Below are 22019 nucleotides of genomic sequence, written 5' to 3' on the forward strand. Positions count from 1 at the left end.
CTCCTGGTGAAACTCTCAGGAATCCGTAGCTCAAATATTTAGATAAGAGATTCTTCACCGAGCCTGACTACGTACAAACTGGTTTCATTTTTATAAGTGTAATTCAGAATCCAAAGAAATGAATGCTTATTTAGCATAACATGTAACAGGTAACAATTTATGATTGCTTTTTTATTTCCAATTATTGTTCATTAAATGCGGACACTGCCACTTTAAGATTAAGGGTGATGTCCTTCGTCCTTATTTTAGCACCACAAAGTAAATGAAAATGGACAAAAGCATAAAAAGTTAATATATATGTTAAAAAAAAACCCTGATGAGTGTGTACAAGGATTAGATTATTTTTGTTTCATTGTGAAGATCTACAAAAACCCATCATTACCATATTTGGAAAGTGACGTCATGTTAGGGTCCCCTTAAGTCTCCAAGTAAGGAAAAAAACCTTTTCACTTCCAACAAAAATATGGGGGAGGAGGGGAATTCTGTTGATTCACATCTGCTTTTATAATCAGTTCTTTCATTATACAATATACAAGACGTTATTAACATTTCAAATACACAATATTTTACGATAATCAAGCAGTACAATTATCCTTGAATTGACTTCGGGTCAAATCCCCCTGTTACTTAACGTACCCTGTAGTCGTTCAATGAGCTCTACATCTGCCCGACATGGGAGCAAGAAATACTTCTAGCCTCTATAATTGAAAAAAGACTGGCTCCTGACAAGCAACTCTTAATACTGTGTGCTTTGGAAAGGTCACAGAAATTCATGTTACAAAAGAAATTAAACAAATTTTCATAAGCAAGTTATTATTTTCACAGTTTCAAAGAGTTGCAACAAATTTGCTGGCTTGACATGCATGATATAAACCATCCCTTCCACCACATCCCAAAGGTGCTCTTTCAGACTGACATCTGGAGACTGTTTTGGAGTGCAGTGAGTGTCATGTTCAATAAACCAGGTTGAGATGATTTGGGCTTTGTGACATTCTTCATCCTCCTGCTTGATGTTGCCATTAGAAGACAGATACACTGTGGTCATAAGTAGATGAACATGGGCAACAACAGTACTCAGGCAGGCTGATGACGTTGCCCTATAATATGGGATCAGGAAGAATGGCTCCATCCCTTCATGTTGTTTTTGCCAAATTCTGACCCTACCATCTGAATATTGGAGGTGAAATTGAGATAAATTGGAGCAGGCAACAATTTTCAAGTCTGTTAATGTTCTGTTGAGCCTGTGAAAATTGTAGCCTTAGTTTCTTGTCCTAAACGGACAGCAGTGCCACTCGGTGTGGTCTGCTTCTGCTGTGGCCCATCCTCTTCTAGGTTTGACATGTGCATTCAGAGATGGCACTCCCCATGCCTTGGTTAAAACAAGTGGCTATTTGATCTACCGTTATCTCTCCATCATCTCATGTCAGTTTGCTCATTATTCTTCTCTGACATCAGTAAGGCATTTTCTTCCACACAACTTCTGAAAAGGGATTAGTTTCTCTCTTTTTTTTTTATGACCATTCACTGTAAACCCTAGTGATGGTAACTTGTGCCTGCCTGAAAATCCCAATGGAGCACCAGTTTCTAAAAGAGTCAGATCTGCATGTCTGGCACCAAGAGTGCTACATTTAAATTCCCTTCATTTTGTGTTCTGATGTTTGTCTTGAACTTCAGCAAGTCTTGTTCTCCCAGTTTAGATTAAAAAATGCATTAGGTTGCTGCTATATGATTGGTTTTCGTGCTATTTGTTTGAATAGGCAACTGAACAGGTGTACCTAATGTAGTGACAAGTGGGAGCTTACATATAAAACCATAATAAATGAAACCTTGCAGACTACTTAAATCAATGCTTATGAGTTATTTTTCTTTGTTGTCTCCTATTTCCATTAATTATGGGGATGCATCTTTTTTGGTGTATTGATTCAATTCCTGACTTACATATTTTGACCATAATGGTCAGACCAAGATCTTGTTTTTTAATTAGTTACTTAGAGTTGCTGCCACTTTACAATCTTCCCTTTACAGAGAATCTGTAGCTAAAGCTGAGTTGCTATACATTATTTATGATGCAAAACAAATAAAAATGGTCAAAGTTAAAAAACATCAATAAAAATCTAAAATGTCTATGAGCTTGGATTAAATCTTTTAATCACCAAGAGGCCAGGGAGGTTAGCTCTGAAATGTTTTTTGTACACCCAAATAATCAGTTCTTCTCTTATCTTATCTTAGATAAACCTGTAAAGGAAACAATACATCTCTTTAAAAGTAATTGTCTTTGAAAGGAAATTGAATATGTCATTTGGTATGTTTTGGTATGAAAGAAGATAGCTTTAAATGTAAATAAAAAATATAAAGGCTAAAGCTTTATTTAGACTTTTGTTTAAACTTTAAATTTCATATGGAACATTTCAGTCGTAAATACAAATTGGCAATTAGAAGTCAATTTGTATTTGACTTTGTATTTGTATTTGTATTTACAAAGACATTGTAAATCCAATGTATTTGAATTTACATTTCAAATACATTGAATGTATTTGAAATGTAATAAAAGCTCTTGTAAAAATAAATAAATAAATAAAAAATTTATTTTGTTCCTACTAATATTCAAGGTTTTCAAAGAGTTGTAGAAGCTGATGACAGGAAAGTGCTCCTGTAGTGGTCTGCCTAACAAACAGCAACTTACTGCCATCTTGTGACAGAAAATATTTTTAACTTGCAATAAATTTTAAAAAAGGCACTATTTGGGGTGTACAAAATCCAACAAGTGTTCTTACCTGTTAAGCCTCACATAATTGGAAACACTTTTTCAGATGTCACTTACACAGTAAAGCTTCGAGGTTCCTTTTATTTTATCTTCTTGCATAAAGTGAGGCAATTACTATAATAACCACCATTTCTCATGACCCAGAAAACCTCCATGTAAGAAAACAATTGACTTTTTCCATATTTGAGGTGCACAATGGCAAGTAATGATGTTAATGATGGCTTTTTCAATTACAGTGCTTTAGTGGTGAGTCACTCTAAGTGAAACATGCAGCCATTGTTAATGCGAGGAGGTTCACTGTAGTTTTCCCACCATGAGGTGTGCAGACACTGAGCTTAGAAGAGGTCTGCTTTTTAAAAATCAATTCATCATCATTTTCTTGTCAAATTTGGAATCTGTCTGTAGGAAATAATTTTTTGGCTGGGGGAGAGAGGTTGGATTTGAGGTTTGATTTTGGTTGTATACAACCATGTTTTTATTGGTATTGATTTTAATTGTATCCGGTTTATCCCTTTTATATTATAACCATATCTAATAAAAATGTTGAATGATGTAGACCAATAAATATAAAATCCCAATATGCCATTTAAATTTTCAGTGCCGCTTGTCTGCTGTAAGAAAGTCACATAAAGTCTCTGTGTAATTGTTTCAAGCTTTTGAATCTACATCTCTTGCTGAGGGCTGCACGGTGGAGCAATCGCACTGTTCCTTTGCAGCAAGAAGGTCCTGTGTTTAAATCCCAGTGCTGGGTCTTTCTGGGTGAAGTTTGCATATACTGTTAGGCTAACTGGTCTCTCTAAATTCCCCCAGATCTCTGGATGTGTTTGTGTTGTGTGTCCAGAGTTTACCCCACGTCCTCCCAAATGACCACTGGAGATAAGCACCTGTCCCCTCATGATCCTGCAAATGTAAGATGGGTAGATCTAGCTTTTACTGACTCAGTCCTCACTCGCCTTGTTCAGATTAACACTGAACATCTTCTCTTTGAAACAATGCTAATGCTATGGGGATGTCTTTTCTCAGCAAGTACAGGGAAAATGGTCAGAATGGTGTGAGATTGTAGTGGGAGAAATAAACTGCATCTTAACTGCCTATTTCTGATGGTTGGTTCTAATTAATGTATTTAGAATGTTTATACTGGCAGGTTTTGTCTCTGGTGTTATTGCCATCCACTACTTATTTATTGTGAATTGAAATTCTGAGACTGATAAATATCGTCTACTAGTGGTCAGAAACTGTTAGTGTAGCAAATTGGGCACATTGGGAAGGACATTAATAAGTGTTTATTAATTGGCTTTCAGTCGTCTTCTACACTCTGTTGTTAGGAGGAAACCGAAAAAACCCAACATTTTGTATTTTATATTTTAATCCGAATTGTATATTTTGTGCTTTCTTTTATTTTTTTTTTACAATTACGGTACTAAGGCTGTTAATAACATTTTGATTGACAGTACTTTTTGCAAGCTACACTTGCAAAAAGTATAGCTTAATATGAGTCCTTAAAAGTTTGCTAAAGAAATGAAGAAATGTTGTAAGAACATCACAAATAACAATTTTCAAAACTTATTTAGCACGATGTCCTTCCAGTGTTTTTTTTTTCTTCTTCTTCTTTTTTTTTTTTTTTACGTTTGCAAGTATCACTAAAACGTCGATTAGTTGTCTGGGTTTTGCCACAAGCCTCACATTTAGTCATGCATAAGTATTGCGCAGCAGCAGCCCCAGTGAATACGTAGGGAAACTGACAAGGAATTGGCAAATCACTTCCTTGCTTGGGAATGACGTTCCTCCAGCACGTTCCAGTTATATTTAGAACCTATATATACTGGAGTCGCCCCCTAGGCTTTGTTGACGCTGCAGCAGCAGCAGGAGCAGCAGGAGTGAGAGTGCTGGAGGGCATGAAACTATAGCAGACTGCTCTATATATTTGCATTATTCTATGTGGGTATTAAAATACAAAAGTGAAAACTGCATTTGGTTTTGATTTCGTTGTTATAGAGGAAAAATGGAAAATTGAGCATGATTTGTTTCAATAAAATACAGTAGCACATTTGTTGAGCTTGTGACAGCAATGTACCTACAGAGGTGACAAAGCAGAGCGCATTGTGGGTCACATATTGCTACAAAGACGGTTGACCGATTTGCCCCAGACCGGTTAAAAATCTCCCTGCTATGATTTCTGGGTAAAGTGCGCCCTGCTTGGTATCCGCCCATATTCTCGTAACTCCAGCCTGAGCAGCAGCAGCAGCAGCTAGGCCGAAGGGACGCTGGATCAGATGGAAAGTTCAATCGATTGATTCCTCCACTCTTTCTTTTTTTTAATTGTTTTTTGTCTGCATGGTCCCGCTTGCTTCCGATACGACGTTGAACCGACTGGAATGCGGGGGTTTTGGTGAGAAGCAGAAGTAGGAAATGCGGAGATCGAGTGAAACGGGAGGATTATCTGCTTGACTTCTTTGGTCGCTACTTCAGACGCGGAACTCCACTCGCTAAAAGGTAACAAACGGAGAAGATAGTTTTGTGTAAAGGGATTTTTATTGTTTGTTTTATTATTAGTTTTTCACAAATACTTGTAGGGTGGTGTACGTGTCATTAAAACAGCCAATTGCGACGTTGTAGTAAAACTATTTAAATTTTTAGCCCAAACTACGCCCAGTTGTTAACCTACCGCTTGGCCCTGCATTGCAGACCTAGCTAGCCTCTCAATGGCAGCTTCCTTTCCTCTTTGAATGAATGATATAAACTGTGTCCGACCACATTAAACGGGCAAAAGTCTTCAACGACTTTCTTACCCGAAACACACCAGGATAATGTACATAAACCGGGGTTAGCTAACTTTCAAGTGTTTAAGCGAGTTGCTGTGCTAGGCTAACTAGTAGACAGGCAGTCAGCGCAGGATTTAAATCAAATTCCTGTCGACTTTTAAACCCTTTAAAAGGTCTCAAAGTCTGCCAAGACCCCATTCAGGGCTTTTACTGAAAAATTTTGTTCCCATATTTAACAGCTTATGATTAATGATCAAGCTGTGTGAGTATTTTTTCAGTGTTTTGGGCGAGCAACTGCTGCATTATATGTATGGGCTCCGTATGAGAGTCCCACAATGTAATAACTTAGTAAAATGCTTCTACATAGACTACAAAGAATACAAAGACTTGAAAAGCTATAACATTGTCCAGTTGGTGAATTTTTCAATCAGCAAAACTACAATTATTCACAGTGCTGTTAAGATAACATGATTACTGCCATAACATTTATGTGTTGTTTATAATACATAGACCTGGTATATATACTGCCACATTTTTCAGTAGTTTCAGTATCTAGCATACATTAACTTATCATTAGGTTCAGGTAGTTAGTTTGCCGTCACCTGCCTATAACAGGCATGTTGCTAATAATTTGCTAACTGTATTTTTGAAACAGCATAAGCTTAATAAGAATGATGCCTAGAGCTTCTTTAGTTTCAATACCATTACTAACCCTGTTTCTGATGACTCTTTAAATATGTATATATATATATATATATATATATATATATATATATATATATATATATATATATATATATATATATATATATATATTTATTTTATTTTTTTTTTAAAGAGAGCAACAAATGCACTAGCTTTCAGCCAACTGACTGGCAGTGCGGAACAACAAGTTGGGGAGGGGCTGTGTGATCTCAGTCAATAGGTCAGTTTAAGTCCAGACTGCAGATATTGGCACATAATTTATTTAAGTTTTTGGGAAGTCACTGCAGCTGAAATTTAGTTTTATTTATATTACTCTTTGGTATTTTCTGCCAATGTTATAATAATCTTTATTTTTAAAACTCAGTTTTATTTTTTGTTTTATCATTTATCTATTTGTGATGTGATTGTTGTGAAGCACTTCAATCAGCTGAGGTTGTCGTAAATGTGCTATATAAATAAACTAGAACTTGGTCTTGCTTTCATGCACTATTTAGCTAGAGAAAACTGTGGTTATACTTTGGCATGTTCTCTGACATCTCATTTAAAGGATTTTAAATCGTAAGACTGACATTACAGAATGGGTCTGCAGCTACTTTATGATGTCACACTGGCACAATTGAAAGTCTACAAAAACTTACTTTCCATTTTAAATCAACTCCTAATCGATTCTTCTGTTTTAGGCAGACAAACCTGTAACACAGTGGGAAACCTTACTGTATTACCATTACAATCATTACTGAGTCTGGGTCAGTTTATTTGCCAAATCTATGTCCCATATTACAATCTCCTCTGATTGTGCAAATGTAAAGCAGAAAATGGTGACAATCAGAGCAGTGCACATATAGAATATGTAGGAGTCTAGATAAATAAGTATTTTAAAAAGCAAACTTTTTATTGCTTCATGAGCCCTCTCAATATGTATCCCTTCAATAAATGAAAGTGTAATAAGGATATTTTTCTGTTTTGATTCTTACAGTAAACAAAAGTAAAACTATTTTATTGTAATGAAGTGCTACAGTGAAACCTCAATTGGCTGTGAGTCAAATAACCTCGTTGACATTTTAGCTGTAAACAAACTATTTGGTGGCATACACTCATTAAAGTATAGTGTGTTAATACATATGCTTTGCATTAAGTATTTCAATCAGTTGTACAGATAAATGTATAAAATATAAATTTTTTTACCTTACACCCTTTTTTATTTTTATTTTTTTGGACCTGTTGACCTCTGGTCAAACCCGCATTACGCCAAGAAACATCCTGCTAGTAGATGTTGCTGTTAGTTCACGATGACTTGATCATTACAAGAGTCTGCCAACAGCTCCTTTTTGCACCAAAGAAGTGAATCAAACAATTAAAAAACTGCAAATATTTAAATAGGTTGAATGACCATCAAGCTTATTGGTCTTTTACATTCATTTGTTGTTGAATTGATGCCTCTGCTATCTGTCTTTTACTCTCCACTTTGATCAGGTGCAAAGATGAAAGGTGACAGGGTTCATGAAGTCATACCAAGCATGTGTCCGATGAATATCCTGATGTGAATATCCTTATGTCACTAATCATAAGTATAAATGTCAAACATGCTGCTGATAGCTTTAGAGAGAGAAAAAAAATGTGCATATCACACATCTACCAAACCAGTTAGGGTTTTTCAGCGTGTGCCTGTTTAATCAGAGCTTTAACATTTAGTTGAGTTCAACCCTGACTGCAGGCTGTCGGCTTTCTGCAGTTTACACTGTAACATTCTGTAAAGGCCATCTGCCTCTATTGATGGATGTTGCTCCACAAAGCAGCCAGACAGCAGAGTTTCCCAGTCGCTTGTCAATTTTAGAGCCGTAATGTAATGTCATAGATTTCTGCCTGGGGTGAGTCTCTGCTATTGGGCCTTTGTGGTCTTAAAAGCTGGACTGAATTAGGTCCTGGATTAGGATTTGAATGAATGTGCAAACAATGTGTGTTAATTGCATTTTTGAACTTCATATTTTTTCTCTGTATGTTTTTGTTTGCTATAATCTGCATTTTCTTTTAAATTTCTGCTTATTTTGTTACGTTTTTACTTTTTTGTTTTATGAACAAATAAAATAAAAAGCTACTTTAATCTCAAATGTCCTAATTTTAAACTAGACCCAACATACGTCCTCTAGCTTCCGTTGAAGATTTTCATTCGTTTTGTTTAGTAAAGTGGAAAAATTGCTTATCAAAACTGTTGGTGTTTTAAAAAAGTCAGTGATATTAAATATTAGATTATTCAGCTGTAAGTTTCTCCTGATGTAAAAAAATAAAATAAAATTGTGAAATAGCCTTTTATTGGTCTGTTGAAATGGAAGAACTCCCTCGGCATTTCTGTTTCATGGTTTGTGAAAAACATTCACATGTCTTTAATGTTCTTAAAAACACACTAAAATATCTGGAAAATTTAGTTTGTAGAAGTGTATAATTTAAAAATGTTCCTTAGTTGTTAAATACTAAAATAAGGATTCAAAATGTAGTGAAGTGGAATCTAATTTTCCAGTGATTCAGCATTGTTTTTCCCCTTTTTCTCTCGACTCATGCCTTCAGTCTCGACCTCACAGACATAACACACACTTAGACAAAAAACAACAAATTGCAATGGAATGAGAGTAACGTCCTGTCTGTCTTTGTATAAAAATGATTAAATAGGGGCGTGCTCCGGTGGCGTAGAGGGTAGCGCGCCCCACGCTTGGAGGCCCCCAGTCCTCGACACGGCCGTCACGGGTTCGATTCCCGGACCCGACAACATTTGCCGCATGTCTTCCCCCCTTTCCTGTCAGCCTACTGTTGAATAAGGGACACTAGAGCCCACAAAAAGGAACCCCTGGTGGAGGAAAAAAAAAAAAAAAAAAGATTAAATAAATGCATTGTTTTTTCTTCCCAGGTAAATCATGACAGAATACAAGCTGGTTGTGGTGGGAGCTGGTGGTGTCGGCAAGAGCGCGCTTACGATCCAGCTCATCCAAAATCATTTTGTGGATGAATATGACCCCACCATTGAGGTAAAGTATAAAAACTAAAGTTGTATTTGCATTTATTTATTTATTTTTTGGAAAAAGCACATTTAGTCAAGTTCCTAACTATCCAAGCGGCTTTGCATACATATCTGGAATCAAGGAAAAAACCAGGAGTCCACAACAGGCTCAACAGGTTTTCAGCTCTGAAAGGACACTAAACAGGTTTATAATGACTTTCCATGTCTGGCTGCCTGCCCAGTTTTTCCGAGTGCCAACCTTTCTTGTGCGAACTCTCCTGTCATGCTTTCAGTCAATTATTGATGTGTCATGGCAGGTTGGAGCGTGCCTATAGATTACTTAGATACAAGATAGCATCTGAGGGTATTGCTTGTCACGGGAGCAGTTGGTAATTATTTCTGGCGCTACCGTCTGAATGTGGCCATCGGTGCGATGAACAACGGGAGTACTGTGACGGTGCCTGGGACATTGTTGTAATTTGAGCTCTTCCAGAAAATACAGTGCAGTAATGCATTTTGAGATGGGCCTTAATAAAGAACAAATAGATTAGAAACTGTCACCAGTCATTAATAAAATTTTCCAAGCACGGTTTTTGTTTTTTATCGTAAAATCACACCTACCTAATGCTGCCGTCTCGTGATTCCGGAGTTCTGATCAGTTTCTGGGTTTTCTTACTTGTTCCACTTTCAGGACTCCTACAGAAAGCAGGTGGTTATCGATGGAGAGACGTGTCTGCTGGACATCCTGGACACTGCAGGTCAGGAGGAGTACAGCGCCATGAGGGATCAGTACATGAGGACAGGGGAGGGATTCCTCTGTGTTTTTGCCATCAACAACACCAAGTCCTTTGAAGACATTCACCACTATAGGTGAGTTGGGAGACCAGATGGGCTGCGGACTCTGGACCTGGTGTGAAATCACTGCTGGATCAGCCAAGTATTAGAAATTTAAGCAAATCTTATGTCTTGTGGAAGCTTTTGGATACAATTTTGAAAGCTGTGGACAAGATCGTTAAAGAATCAACAATCTGCTGTCAGGAATGTCTGAGAGTCCGTCCTCTTTTAACAATCAGACTTCATCAGTTCTTTGTCTTGTTGAAAATTGTAAATCAATAATTTCCCCAGTCGAAGAGTAGATACTGTTGATGTAGTAAATATTCTTTCACACCATAACTTATTAATTCTTGTAATGCTTTATAAATTCATCCACGTAGCTGACACTCCATGTGACTGATCAGGCTGAATTGGAAGTTTTTGCATCCAAAGACACAGTAAAATATACTGTAACATATGTTAACTATGGACACACAACCTAGCAAAATTGTTGTCATCACAACATCATTGCATGCAACATAAATGATGGGACTGTTTTTCTTTTTTTTAATGTAAAGAGGTATTTTTTTAAACTATTGCAGATAAAAACAGTTAAAAAGTATCTATTTTGTTGGCAAGGAGAGAGTGCATTAGCTTTTTTCCTTAATTTTCTTTTTTTAGCTAACCATAACTATAGCTAGATTGGCCAGCAGTGTGCAGAGCTGCTTTAGTCTGTTCCATGTGCCTGAAGAAAACTCTTGTACATTTTCCTGGCATCTGTCTGGCAGTAAGATCATATAAAATTTTAGAACTTTTAAAATTCTGGTTAAGTGTAACTGTCATGACTTCACACTTTGAATACACAGCCTGGAAAAAATGACGGAGTCCAACATGAAAGTCACAGAGTTGGAAGCAACATAATGACAGATGAAAGGGAGGTGTGCTGGAAGGCGTGGATTTATTTCAACTTATGTTATCAAATGAACACAATCACCTGATTTCTCAAATGAAAGAAACTGTTTCATTTTCTTTATTACCCAACTACTGGTTTTGAGTACAAGCTTACTTTAATTTGAAAAGGTAGAGCTGCAAAATGTATAAAATTGCAATTACTATTCTAGTATCAATAAGCGCAATATTGCAATTTGGTGGATGCAATATTTACTAAACTCACATTTGAGGTGTCTAAACTCTGCTTAAGAAAAATGCTAAAATTGGTGGTGGTGATTTTAGCATCACCACCACCAAATTTTAGCATCTTTCTTGGTGGTGGTGATGCTATTAGTGGTGGTGACACGTGTTGCCTTGTCACAACTGCTTTTATCACTGTATTATTTAATAAGCCCTAAAACTTAAAATAGTTTCTTGTGTGTTTGTCCAGAGAACAGATCAAGCGGGTGAAGGACTCTGAGGACGTCCCCATGGTGCTGGTGGGCAACAAGTGTGACCTCCCTTCCCGAACGGTGGATACGAAGCAGGCTCAGGACTTAGCACGCAGCTACGGCATTCCCTTTATCGAGACCTCAGCCAAAACACGGCAGGTAAGTGTCTCTCCCAGGACTTCTGTAGGATTGACTGTGATGTAAAATTGAATAAACTATCAGAATCTTATCAGATGTCCTTTAAAATGTTTGGTAACTTTGGAGAGAAGTGCGACTGTGGTGATGTTGATCTTGATCTGTGTCACTTCCTCTGTCTCTAATGGTCTTTTTGTAATAATGTTACTGGGAAATTTGCCAGTTAATGTTTCGAGCCTCATTAAATCCTTTTTGGTTAATTGAATTTTTTTTTATTTATGGGTAATAATGTGATTATTGCATGCCACTTTGTCATGGATATGTGAATTATATTGTCATTAGGACCACCTGCAAAGGGCCCCCAGTAATAATTAATCTGCGAATCAGTTAATTTGTGTCAAGGTGTCTGCATGAAAGGACAAACTGTCAGTAATTACGTGGCGGGTTAATGATTCTGCTTACTGGTCACTGTGACTGGGTGTTGGAAGATTGGCTGTCCAGGCGGTGTGTGTAATCCCTTGCAGCTTTGGCCACCTATCTCTGCCTGTATGTGTCGGTAATTTCTGTCCACACGGTGTTGTTTCTGTCTGACCAGCTACTGTCCCTTTCTCATGGAATTTGTGAGGTTTTAGGTGATGTCATTTGATTTTTCTGGATAAAATGTCATGCTTTGCACAAAAGAGAATAAGCTGCTAATGCATTCACACATTTTATGAGACTAAAAAAGATTCCAGTGCCAAACTAGGACTGCTGCTGAAAACAGCTCTTGATCGGTTTCATGAAAAACGTCCAAAAAGCATTTTGCAATTCTGTAACCAGCAATTAGGATCCCTCTTCCTTTAAATGTTCCATCCTCCTCCTGTAGTCTTGACTTCAGTAAAAGGGGGACAATATTTAAGGTATTTCTGCAGGGTCTTAAAATATCCAAAATGTAATCACCTCAATTTTAGGCTTTGTCTATCCTTGCATTGTGTAATTTCTGATGAGAATTTCAATTGTCATTTCTTTGAGAGAAAATTAATCAAAACTGTCTTCAGGAATAAATTTGCCAGGCATTTTTGCCTCTCTGTAAATAAGTGAAATAATTTTGCTCCTAAAGAGAATTTGTGATAGTTTTAAGGCCATTAAATTCAGGATAAAAACAAGCCTTTTCATCATTATTACGGTAGATTGCAAAGTTTTACTTACTTAAGTAGGTTATGTAAATTATTGGGTGAAAAACATATCTATGTATTAACTTTAATAACAATAAAAAATGTTGAAATTATTCTGATCCTGCAAACGGATGCCTGACATCTGTGTATCTCTAAAGCCTGCTTTAGCAACACTCAGTGTTTGATAGCTCTTTACAATGCGGCCAGTAGCCGGTCCTTAATCGTTGCATAGTTGTTTCTTTTCCTGTGGAATTTCTCTGAAAAGCAAATGTACAGGTTTTGCACTGGAATCATTATTTCTGCTGCTACAGGCTTGGAAACTAGAAAAACTGCATTAAAAATATAATACACATTTAAATTGTCCGGAGTAGACTGTGATCTGTGTGTCTCGGTCCATCACCTCTTTAGCACCAAAGATCACTTATCGGGACCATAAAGAAGGGATGCACTGATTGCACAGATGAATAGGCTAGTTTCAGCTTAGACTGGCGAGTGGGTAGATACTTACGAACAATTACTAGCTATAATTTAACAGAACACTGTAAATGAATATTCAAAAGTTGAAATGCTAGTCTAGAAAGTCTTTTATATCTCTGAAGTGTATATTTTAGTTTAAAGTCATTTGAAATCTTTAAGTTATGTAATCTTTTTGCGTTATATAACAGCAATCAGTGAATCTCTTCTTTTAAGAAGCCAGAATCATAATGCGGAATCCGTGTTTGTTTGATTCTAATCAGAATATAAATATTTTGAATAAAAATAATTTTGTTTGAAATAATCACTGCTGTTTGAGCCTGCAGAGAGCAAATTATTCATAATCAAAGAGTGATTGGCAAAACAAACGATTCCACACGCCCAATATGAAGTGGACCAAAATGTTTGTTTCACTCACTTGTGTCTGTAGTCTGTAACACGTACATCCATACGGTATTGTTGCCCTGCCTTCCTCTGCATTGAGGAAAGTTGTGTCTTGTACTGCAGAGAGTGGAAGATGCCTTTTACACTCTGGTACGGGAGATCAGGGTGTACCGCCTCAATAAGATCAGCAAGGAAGAAAAGACTCCGAAGTGTGTCAAGCTTAAAAAGTGTGTTGTGATGTGAGAGGGGTAAGTGTACGCAGCCGCGCACAAACCAGCTTTGTCTGTGTTAGTGGGGGACCCACGGAGGAATCGGTGGACGGTGACGCTTCATGTGTTCTCAAAGCTTTAGCTGCTGGTTTCTGTAAGGGTTGTGGTGACGCTCTAACAGGAGGCTGAAGCGGCTGATTTCCTCTTCCTCTAGTGTTTGTTTGCATTGTAGGTGATTATTACCCAAGGACATTTTCACACTGAGTTCATTTATTAAGTCTGTGCAGCTTTGAATCACTCCAGCTGGGCTGCTTTTCAAACTAGGGATGCACCAGTATGAAAATTTGGTCTGATGTGGCCGATTATTTCCATCTACCACTATCACTGTTTCTCTCTCCATCTGTATGGAAAAAGTGTAGTTGTTTTTCCTACCCTTTCCACATCGTGAAACAATCACACATTCCTGCATCACCTCCACATGGCCAGCTTGCTTCCCTCCTAAAACACCAATGCTAATGTATTGCAAACAAATATTGCTGTTAAAACGTGACAAACATCGTCCAATACTGATATCAAAGCAGATATATTGTGCATCCCTAATCTAAACTAGTCTAACAGTTTATTCTTGCATCTTCTCTTCCTCATGAAGGTCCATTTGTAAAATCTTGTTCCCATAATCAAGTCAAATTGACGACAGTTTGATTGTGTGAAAAAGCCTCCTGTAAATGGTCAGGGTGAATATCCAGTGTGAAAGTGTCCAAATGGGGATGAGCAAAGCGGTTTGGGCTGGTTGGTAAGGACGTTATTGTCAATGTGGGACTAAATCATGCTGAAATGCTTGATGTGACGCAATAAACTGTCAGATCTGGTATCGCCAAAGAATGTGTCTCTCACAGATAAGAGCCCTTCTTTTTTTATTTTAACAGGTTTGTAATTATCCTGCTGTTTTTTTTTTTTTTAAAGCTCTTCACCCAACCTTTTTGTTTTTCTTTTTTGTTTTGGAGATGGTCACTTTTAGTGCACCATCTGTTCTGTACTCACACTTGTGGTACTGTGGCATCAGCAGACACTAGCTGCATTAACAACAGCCTATTTTCACCTCTGTAATTGAGAAGGAAAGCTGAGAACTGAACTCATTGGGTTAAACCTGTTCGCCCCCATTAAGTTCAGACATGAGGGGCTTAAAGTTGATGAGCTGTTTCAACTGTTGCCAAATTAAATACCAGCTGGTCTGATGAAAGCTAGAAAGATTGTAATATAGAAAGAAAAATGTGTTCCATCGAGTTATTAAGCTAATCACCTGTGATCTAACGGAGAAAAATTAGCTTGTGTGACTGCAGCTTCTGTGTGCTGCTGATGGTGCCACCAGAGATGGTTGTATTTCAGCCTACTTTTCTCCAACATTTGCGTTGCCTAGCAGATGTATTCATATCCCCTAAATCTTTTCACATGTGGTCAGATTACAACAACAACAACCTCAAATGTATTTTAAGTTATTGGCCAAAACAAATCAACACATTTGTTAAACCCACAAAGACCTGGTTACCCAGCCCAGCTGACGGGTCATGGAGAGCATTAAGGCTCTCCCACTCTTCATCCGAAGCTGAACATTCAACATGCAGACACACGTTTTGGGATGTTCATATTCACACACACAGTGCAGACCATTTCGGGGACACCCTTCAGCATACATCACACTCCAAATCCCCATAAAATATCAACATTGCTGTCCAAGATCACTTCCGCATCAAACGTCTCACAGAGGTCTGTTGAAATGGTTTGACCAGGTCTTTGTTGAGAAGAGGAGGCGGAAGACTCTCTAACAAAATGACGCAACTTTTGTCATGTGACCACATCAATGAGAGGCAATTTTGACAGTTCTGATGAAGTATGAGAGCCCATGGTAACTCTTTTATCTCAAGCCATGTAATGGGTACAGCAAACCTGTGGAAGAAATGCTAACTTCTAATAATAACTGGAAGAAAGTTGTGGAGAAGTTAAGAGTTGGGTTACAAAGCAATATCCAAAGCTCTCAGAAGAATGTTCGATTCATGTGAAAATGGAGAAGTAGTTATGAGGTCTTTTGTAACTCTGGAAGAGAATCTGTCTGCACCATAACTACCAGCAGTGCCGTCTGCAAACTGGACTTTATGGAAGGGTGGCAATATGGCCAGAACAAGTCTCTATTGCAGTTAGCTACAAGCAAGTGGGAGGAGGTGCTACGATCAGATTAGGCCATAAAGAAACTCTTTAGCCTGGACGCAAAATACTGTGTGGTTGGAAACGGACCCTCCATTATATCCTGAAGACATCACTTTAAAATGAAACGTGTTGGTGGCAGCATCATGTTGTGGGGTCACTTTTCTTTAGCAGGAATAGGTAAACGGATTGGAGCTAAATCTAAAAAAAAATAGTGAACAGAAACATGTTGGACTTGAGATAAGGGCAGAGGTTCACATTCCAGTAGGATGAGGCAGCTTTAGATGATGCCATATTTTTCCGCCAGAATGGCTCAATCAAAGTCCAGCCATGAATCCAATTGAGAATCTGTGACAAGATGCTATAGATGTTCTTGGTGTCCTCTGTCTATTTGACTGAGCTTGACCTATTTTACAAAGAAGACAGGAGTCTAGATGAGCAAAGCTGCTAGATAAATTATCTAAATAACCTGCGGCTTCAAGAGCAGCTAAAGCTCAATCTGCAAAAAACTTTCCAAGTCATTTGTGGAAAAAGTAAATGTTAACACCATTTGTCATTTACTTTCCACTCGACATATTTGTTCCATCTTCTGGTGTTTCAATAAACCTAGGCTTGTGGTTGTTGTGTAAACATGTGAAAAAGCTTAAGGTGTGTGCATACATTTGCAAGGTTCAGTATCTCACTCTTAATTTTCTAACTTTTTCTAAGAATGACCAATATTTTTGTTTTTTTCTTTCCAGGGCGTCGATGATGCCTTTTACACATTAGTCCGAGAAATCCGAAAGCATAAGGAGAAGATGAGCAAGGAGGGCAAAAAGAAGAAAAAGAAGTCCAAGACAAAGTGTATACTCATGTGAATAACAACCCTCCCTTTTTCAAGACAGACTAAGACAAAAACAAAAAAACAAAACAACAATGTTGAACAGCTCAAAGTAATAACATTTTGTACATTACACTAAATTATTAGCCTTTTTTTTTTTTGTTCGAACCTTCCTTAATAAATACTAACCCCCTACTTGATTCTTCCATTTGGACATCAATAAGCTTAATTTCCAGTGTAGTGCCAGATGCTGACCTGTAAGAACCAGATGAGCCAGATTTCTCTCTCTCTCTCTGTCTTTTTTAAAAATATAGCAATTATGTTGGATTTTTCACATTGTTACCCGACCAGGAGAAAACTGTATTACCAATTATATTTGACAAATTATCTATTATGACTCAGTTGTTTTTACTGAAATGCCACCACCTTTGGTTGTATGGGATGCCAAAGAATGAGAATTCATCCCGTTTGTGTAGATAAACTGTATCGGAGAAAAGACCAGTACTGAGCCCAGTAAGGTCCAAATGTCCCAGCCACTGTGGAATTTCCCCATCTCTTACCAGTTCCTACCCCTTAGTTTTGTCACTGATAAGTATGCATGCAGACTTCTAATCTTTCCCCCTGCCCCCAAGTGTCTAATACCCTAGTTAGCCATTAATTAATTAATTTGAAAATTGTCATTGCTTTGTATTGTGTGGGGAGTGATTTCATGCCTAAATGAGAAAATATGTTGTTTTTTTTTTTGTTCCCTTGCATGCTTTGTGTCCTTAATGACATGGGGATGTACAAACTGCCGCTGGTTGATGCATTGAGGAATTCAGACTCTAATTTTTAAGTTTTTAATAAAGAGCGTTCAGTAATTTCTTTTGTCGGAATAATCTTTTAAAGATTTAAAAGATCGATGATGATTTTTACCCAATGCTGCGTTTTATTTTGCAGAGTTTTAGCCCTTGTTTAATAAGATCCTTACAAAAAAAAAATCATTTCTATTTGTAAACCGTCTTCATCCTCCCAGCTGAAGACTTTACAATTTAACTGTTTGCTAAGATGTAAAAGCTAATTTGTTTTGTAGCAGAATAGAAACTTTTTTTGAAAGCTGCAAGGAAAATTTGACTCTGTTCGAAGTCCTGAAGGTTGTTAACACTTTAAGGAGTAACGTACAGAGTTGTTTGAAATTGGCCTCCTCTCTATAATTGGAATGGATGTTTTTAAAATGAGGCACTAATTGCCATGAAATAGGTTTTTAGACATAAATGTCGGAGTTAACCCAAACAATTAATCCTAGTTTCTCTCAGGTCAGCCCGTGTCACCATTGTCATCGTATCTACAGACTGAGTGTTTTTATTTGCCTTTTATCATTACCTTAGGTGCTACGTTTAGACACTTATTTTGTCCTGAGTTGTACCTAAGAAATGCACAAATTAGTTTTAGGGGTGAAATGCTTGTGTCACGGAAAATTGGGATTTTGCATTTGGGATTAATGAATTTTGACCCTGCTATATTATTACCTCCTGTTTTTTTTCTTCCATGAAGTTGATAAATACCTAATGCAATTTTAATGAGATCCTCATAATAACAAGGATATGTTTTAAATTTAGTTTTACTGTAATGTTTGCGATGATCCTCCTTTTATTGTGTGCCAACAGCTGATTTCTGAAATGTATCATTTATACCTGGATCGTATTTTAATATCCTTTGTATAGTTGTGATACCGAAAAGGTTTCATGTTTTGTAAATTGTGCTTCGTTTCGTTTGGTGTGTCATTAATGAATGTTGCTTTAATGGAGTTATGCTCCGCTCTGTGTTTGTGACTGGAGAGTGTGTCTGGGTCCAGGTCTGCAGAGTGGAATGAATGACCACTTTACAGTATACCTGTTGTGGGGTGACGTAGGGTGGTGATCTGATCTCAAAAAGGTCTCTCTTTTTTTGCCATGAATCTTACCACTCCTATTTAATGTGTAATAAAGAACAAAATAAACAGAAACCAAGCTTCTTCTTTTTTTTTTTTTAAACCACTGATTTTGTTAATTCAGTTTGTTCAGGGGCAAAATGCCTGCCTGTGTTTTGTCGTTTTTGTGCTTCCTTTCTTACCTCTGTTTTTCTCTACTCTTTTCACTACTTGCATTCTTCCGTCCTCCCAATCTTTAGTTTTTCCAGATTTCATAGTTAAAGCCTGCCTTCTGTAGAAACATCTTAGCATTTATTTTAAAATTAATATAAAAGACAGAACTCTGGAAAGTTGATGCTGGAATAGTTAGTTGGAGTAAATGTTAGAACTCTGTTCATTCCCAAAATGCAATTGTCACAGATTAAAATATTTTTCCGCTTTAACAGAATGTTTGTATTTTTTTTTAAGAATATTAGCATCTTAAATGAGTGTCATTGTTTTCATACCAATTTCAATTAAACATTTGTAGTGCATATTTTTTTGTAAAGAGACAGAAAACAGACACCTCTCACTGGTCAAAGGTGATAACACTTATTTGTAGGTTAAATGCTTACCAAATGACATGATGCTATATATTTATATTAATATTTTAATAGCATTTTTAAACAAAAAAAGGTATTCTTCCAGAACAAGCCCAGACTGGGAAATTACATCCAAAGTTTACTGTCGCAGCTAAAATGGCTAAACAAACTAACAAAAAACAAGCAAGATGGACATAGATGGCCAGTGTAGAGGTCAGGGTGTTAATTGCCCATTTGTTGTTGCCTTTTCTATCAAACACAAATGGCAAAAAATATTTGACCAGGTTGAGGTATGCTCTAGAATTTCTTCCTAGGTTCATATCCACATTTCCCAGCAGGTGGTGCTGTTTAACTACTCTAAGTTACCATTTAGAGCACAGTCTTTCAAAGTCAGCTAGTTTTCACTTTTTGAAGTTTACATTTTCTTCACCCCTTGCTACATTATGTTTGTTGGGTGAAAGGCTTGTGAACTTGCCATAGCACAGGAAATATGCTAAAGGTTTAGTTTTTTTTCTCTGCCTCATTTTTTATTGTAAAGTGAAAATAGTTGCATGAAGTTCCAGGGTTAAAATCCCAGCCCTCCTGTATGTGTTCTCCCAATAAATGCCTTTATTTTCCTCAACACATATCCCACAGTCCAAAACCATGTAGATGTGTTTGATTTGGCCCTTCCACACTGTCTATGGCTATAAATGTGTTCATGCATGAGTGTCACACGGTAACGTGGTCTCAGATAGATTGGTGACCTGTCTGATGGCCTCGCCCATTGACCCCTGAAGATAACCTCCAGTACTCTGCAAGGTTTAAGCATGTATAGAAAGTAGCTGAGTGGGTTTTGGTAGAAATAATGTTCTGATTGCAAAGTTGCTTTGAAGTTTCGACTGCATTTGAATGTGTTAAATTAAAAATAACAACAAAGATAATTTTATTGAATTAGTGTTGTAAAAAAAAAAAAAAAAGAGTTTTTCAGTGTTAGTCCAGAGCAAGAACCTTTGTAATCCACACAACCAATTAGACTCATTTCTGCCAAACAAAATTTGGCTACAGCAACAAAATTTACTCGACCTTAATTCTATTAGAAGACAACAGAAGATGCTTATACATTTGTGACAAATTTAAACAGAGGTAAGGTTTTGGATGTAGAACTTGTAAGGAATGTTGGTGAATGGATAAAGGAGCAAAACATGTGGAGAACTGGACAGAAAAAAAATCTGGAAACACATTTTTTTCACAATCCCCATATTTCTAGATTTGTCCAAACTGCAGAGACCCTTGCTTTTACATTTTTCAGAAAAAATAAAAAGAGGTACCCCGTGTACCATTAGTTTTATTCTTTTGTGAGAATTCAGTTCAGATATGGAATAAAATAAATATATTTTTGTCAAAGTCATTAAGAGTCGTCACAGGGTGGCTGCAGTCTGCAGCCACAGGTTGCAGACTTACAGTCTGAACTCTTAAGGGGAACACAGTGCAGTTCTGCTTCGCCTGGTTGTCTCTCTGTCTACTCTTCTAAATCCTCTTTTGATTTATAGTTTATATGGTCTCGTTGTTCCTATCTGAGTTTTCAGCAGGTTTTCCTCCCTTAATACCATGGATATTTTAACACCAGAGGTGCTGAAAAAGACAGTATGACTTGTTGACAGCATAAATTGCAGTAAATTGATTATTTTCATATTTATAAACAGTTTGCACAGCAAGAAGCTGTATGAAAACTTTTGATGTGCACTGTGACTAATTAGGCTTCTTTTCATTAGTTCTTGCTCCAAACTCTGATAAGATGAAAAACATTCACACTTAGGGGGACATGTTCGTCAAATGTTATCCCTATTAAAAGCAAAGTGGGATTTTTGCAATTTGCAGAAATGCAGATTTTTTTTTTATACGCTGATGGCCAAGAAATCATCAAAGACAGCAGATATATTGTTTGAAGACACTTTTAAAAAGATTGTTTCTTTGGATTTTTTTATCAGGCACATCAAAGGGCTACTCAGGGTCATCATTAAAATGTCTGATTTGGAACGACTTTAAATCAAGTTTGCAAAACTTCCCAAGTTTCATTTATTCCTGTTTAGTTTTAAATTAACGCAACAAACAAACTCTGAATAATTCAGCTGGCATTTTAACTCATGACTCCAAAGGAGAAGCTATACATTTTTCGTTTCCTTTCTGTTGGATCAGAATGCTAATGCAAGACAGTAAACTTGAAAGAAATTCAGTTGGCTCTCAAATTAACATGTAAATCCTCGTTCTGCTTTTTGCATATCTGTAGGCGTTTCCCTACGGCCTGTTTGGTTCACATAGCAAGTTTTTTTCCCTTATGAAAGAAAATGAAGTCTGCACATTGCTCACATTGTGAGCTCTCTGTCAATGAAAACAGGACTCATCAACAAGGTTTTTCCTAAGAAGCATTTACAAAAATCGAATGAGCAGCGCAAATAAAGTTAACATACCTGAACTGAAGCATAGACAAGAAGCGTTTTTTCCCCTTTCCTTTTCAGTCGCAGTATTTGTGTCTCATGTTGAAAATCCACCCAACAAAAATGTTTTTGGAAGAAAAACATCACAACTTGGCAGCATGCTTCTGGACATACCATCTAAAAGCCTTTAGATGGTGGGTGTAATAGAGGTCAACATGACACTGTGCAGGCATATTTTCTTAAAAAGTCTTATCCTTATTTACCACCACAGTGACAGAATTTGCCCTCTGGCTTCAACCTGCAGGATTGTATGCAGAGGGATATGCTTGTTTAGTCATATTTT

General features: G+C 37.1%; 1 protein-coding gene across 2 annotated transcripts; it reads left to right on the forward strand.

Annotated features, from left to right (window-relative positions):
* The first annotated feature begins 4615 nt into the window (after positions 1-4615).
* On the forward strand, positions 4616-18774 carry kras (v-Ki-ras2 Kirsten rat sarcoma viral oncogene homolog). 2 transcript variants are annotated; one of them, XM_044126090.1, is made up of 6 exons: positions 4617-5257; positions 9131-9248; positions 9912-10090; positions 11415-11574; positions 13686-13810; positions 16711-18774. In XM_044126090.1, the coding sequence occupies exons 2-5, from the start codon at positions 9138-9140 to the stop codon at positions 13803-13805; spliced, it is 570 nt and encodes a 189-aa protein (XP_043982025.1). In that variant the 5' UTR covers positions 4617-5257; positions 9131-9137; the 3' UTR covers positions 13806-13810; positions 16711-18774. The 2 variants fall into 2 exon arrangements, with proteins under 2 accessions (XP_043982026.1, XP_043982025.1); XM_044126091.1 differs by lacking the exon at positions 13686-13810 and having other exon boundaries at positions 4616-5257.
* Positions 18775-22019: the final 3245 nt, after the last annotated feature.

This window comes from Gambusia affinis, linkage group LG08 (genome assembly GCF_019740435.1).
Source record: "Gambusia affinis linkage group LG08, SWU_Gaff_1.0, whole genome shotgun sequence".
NCBI classification, from domain to species: Eukaryota; Metazoa; Chordata; class Actinopteri; order Cyprinodontiformes; family Poeciliidae; genus Gambusia; species Gambusia affinis.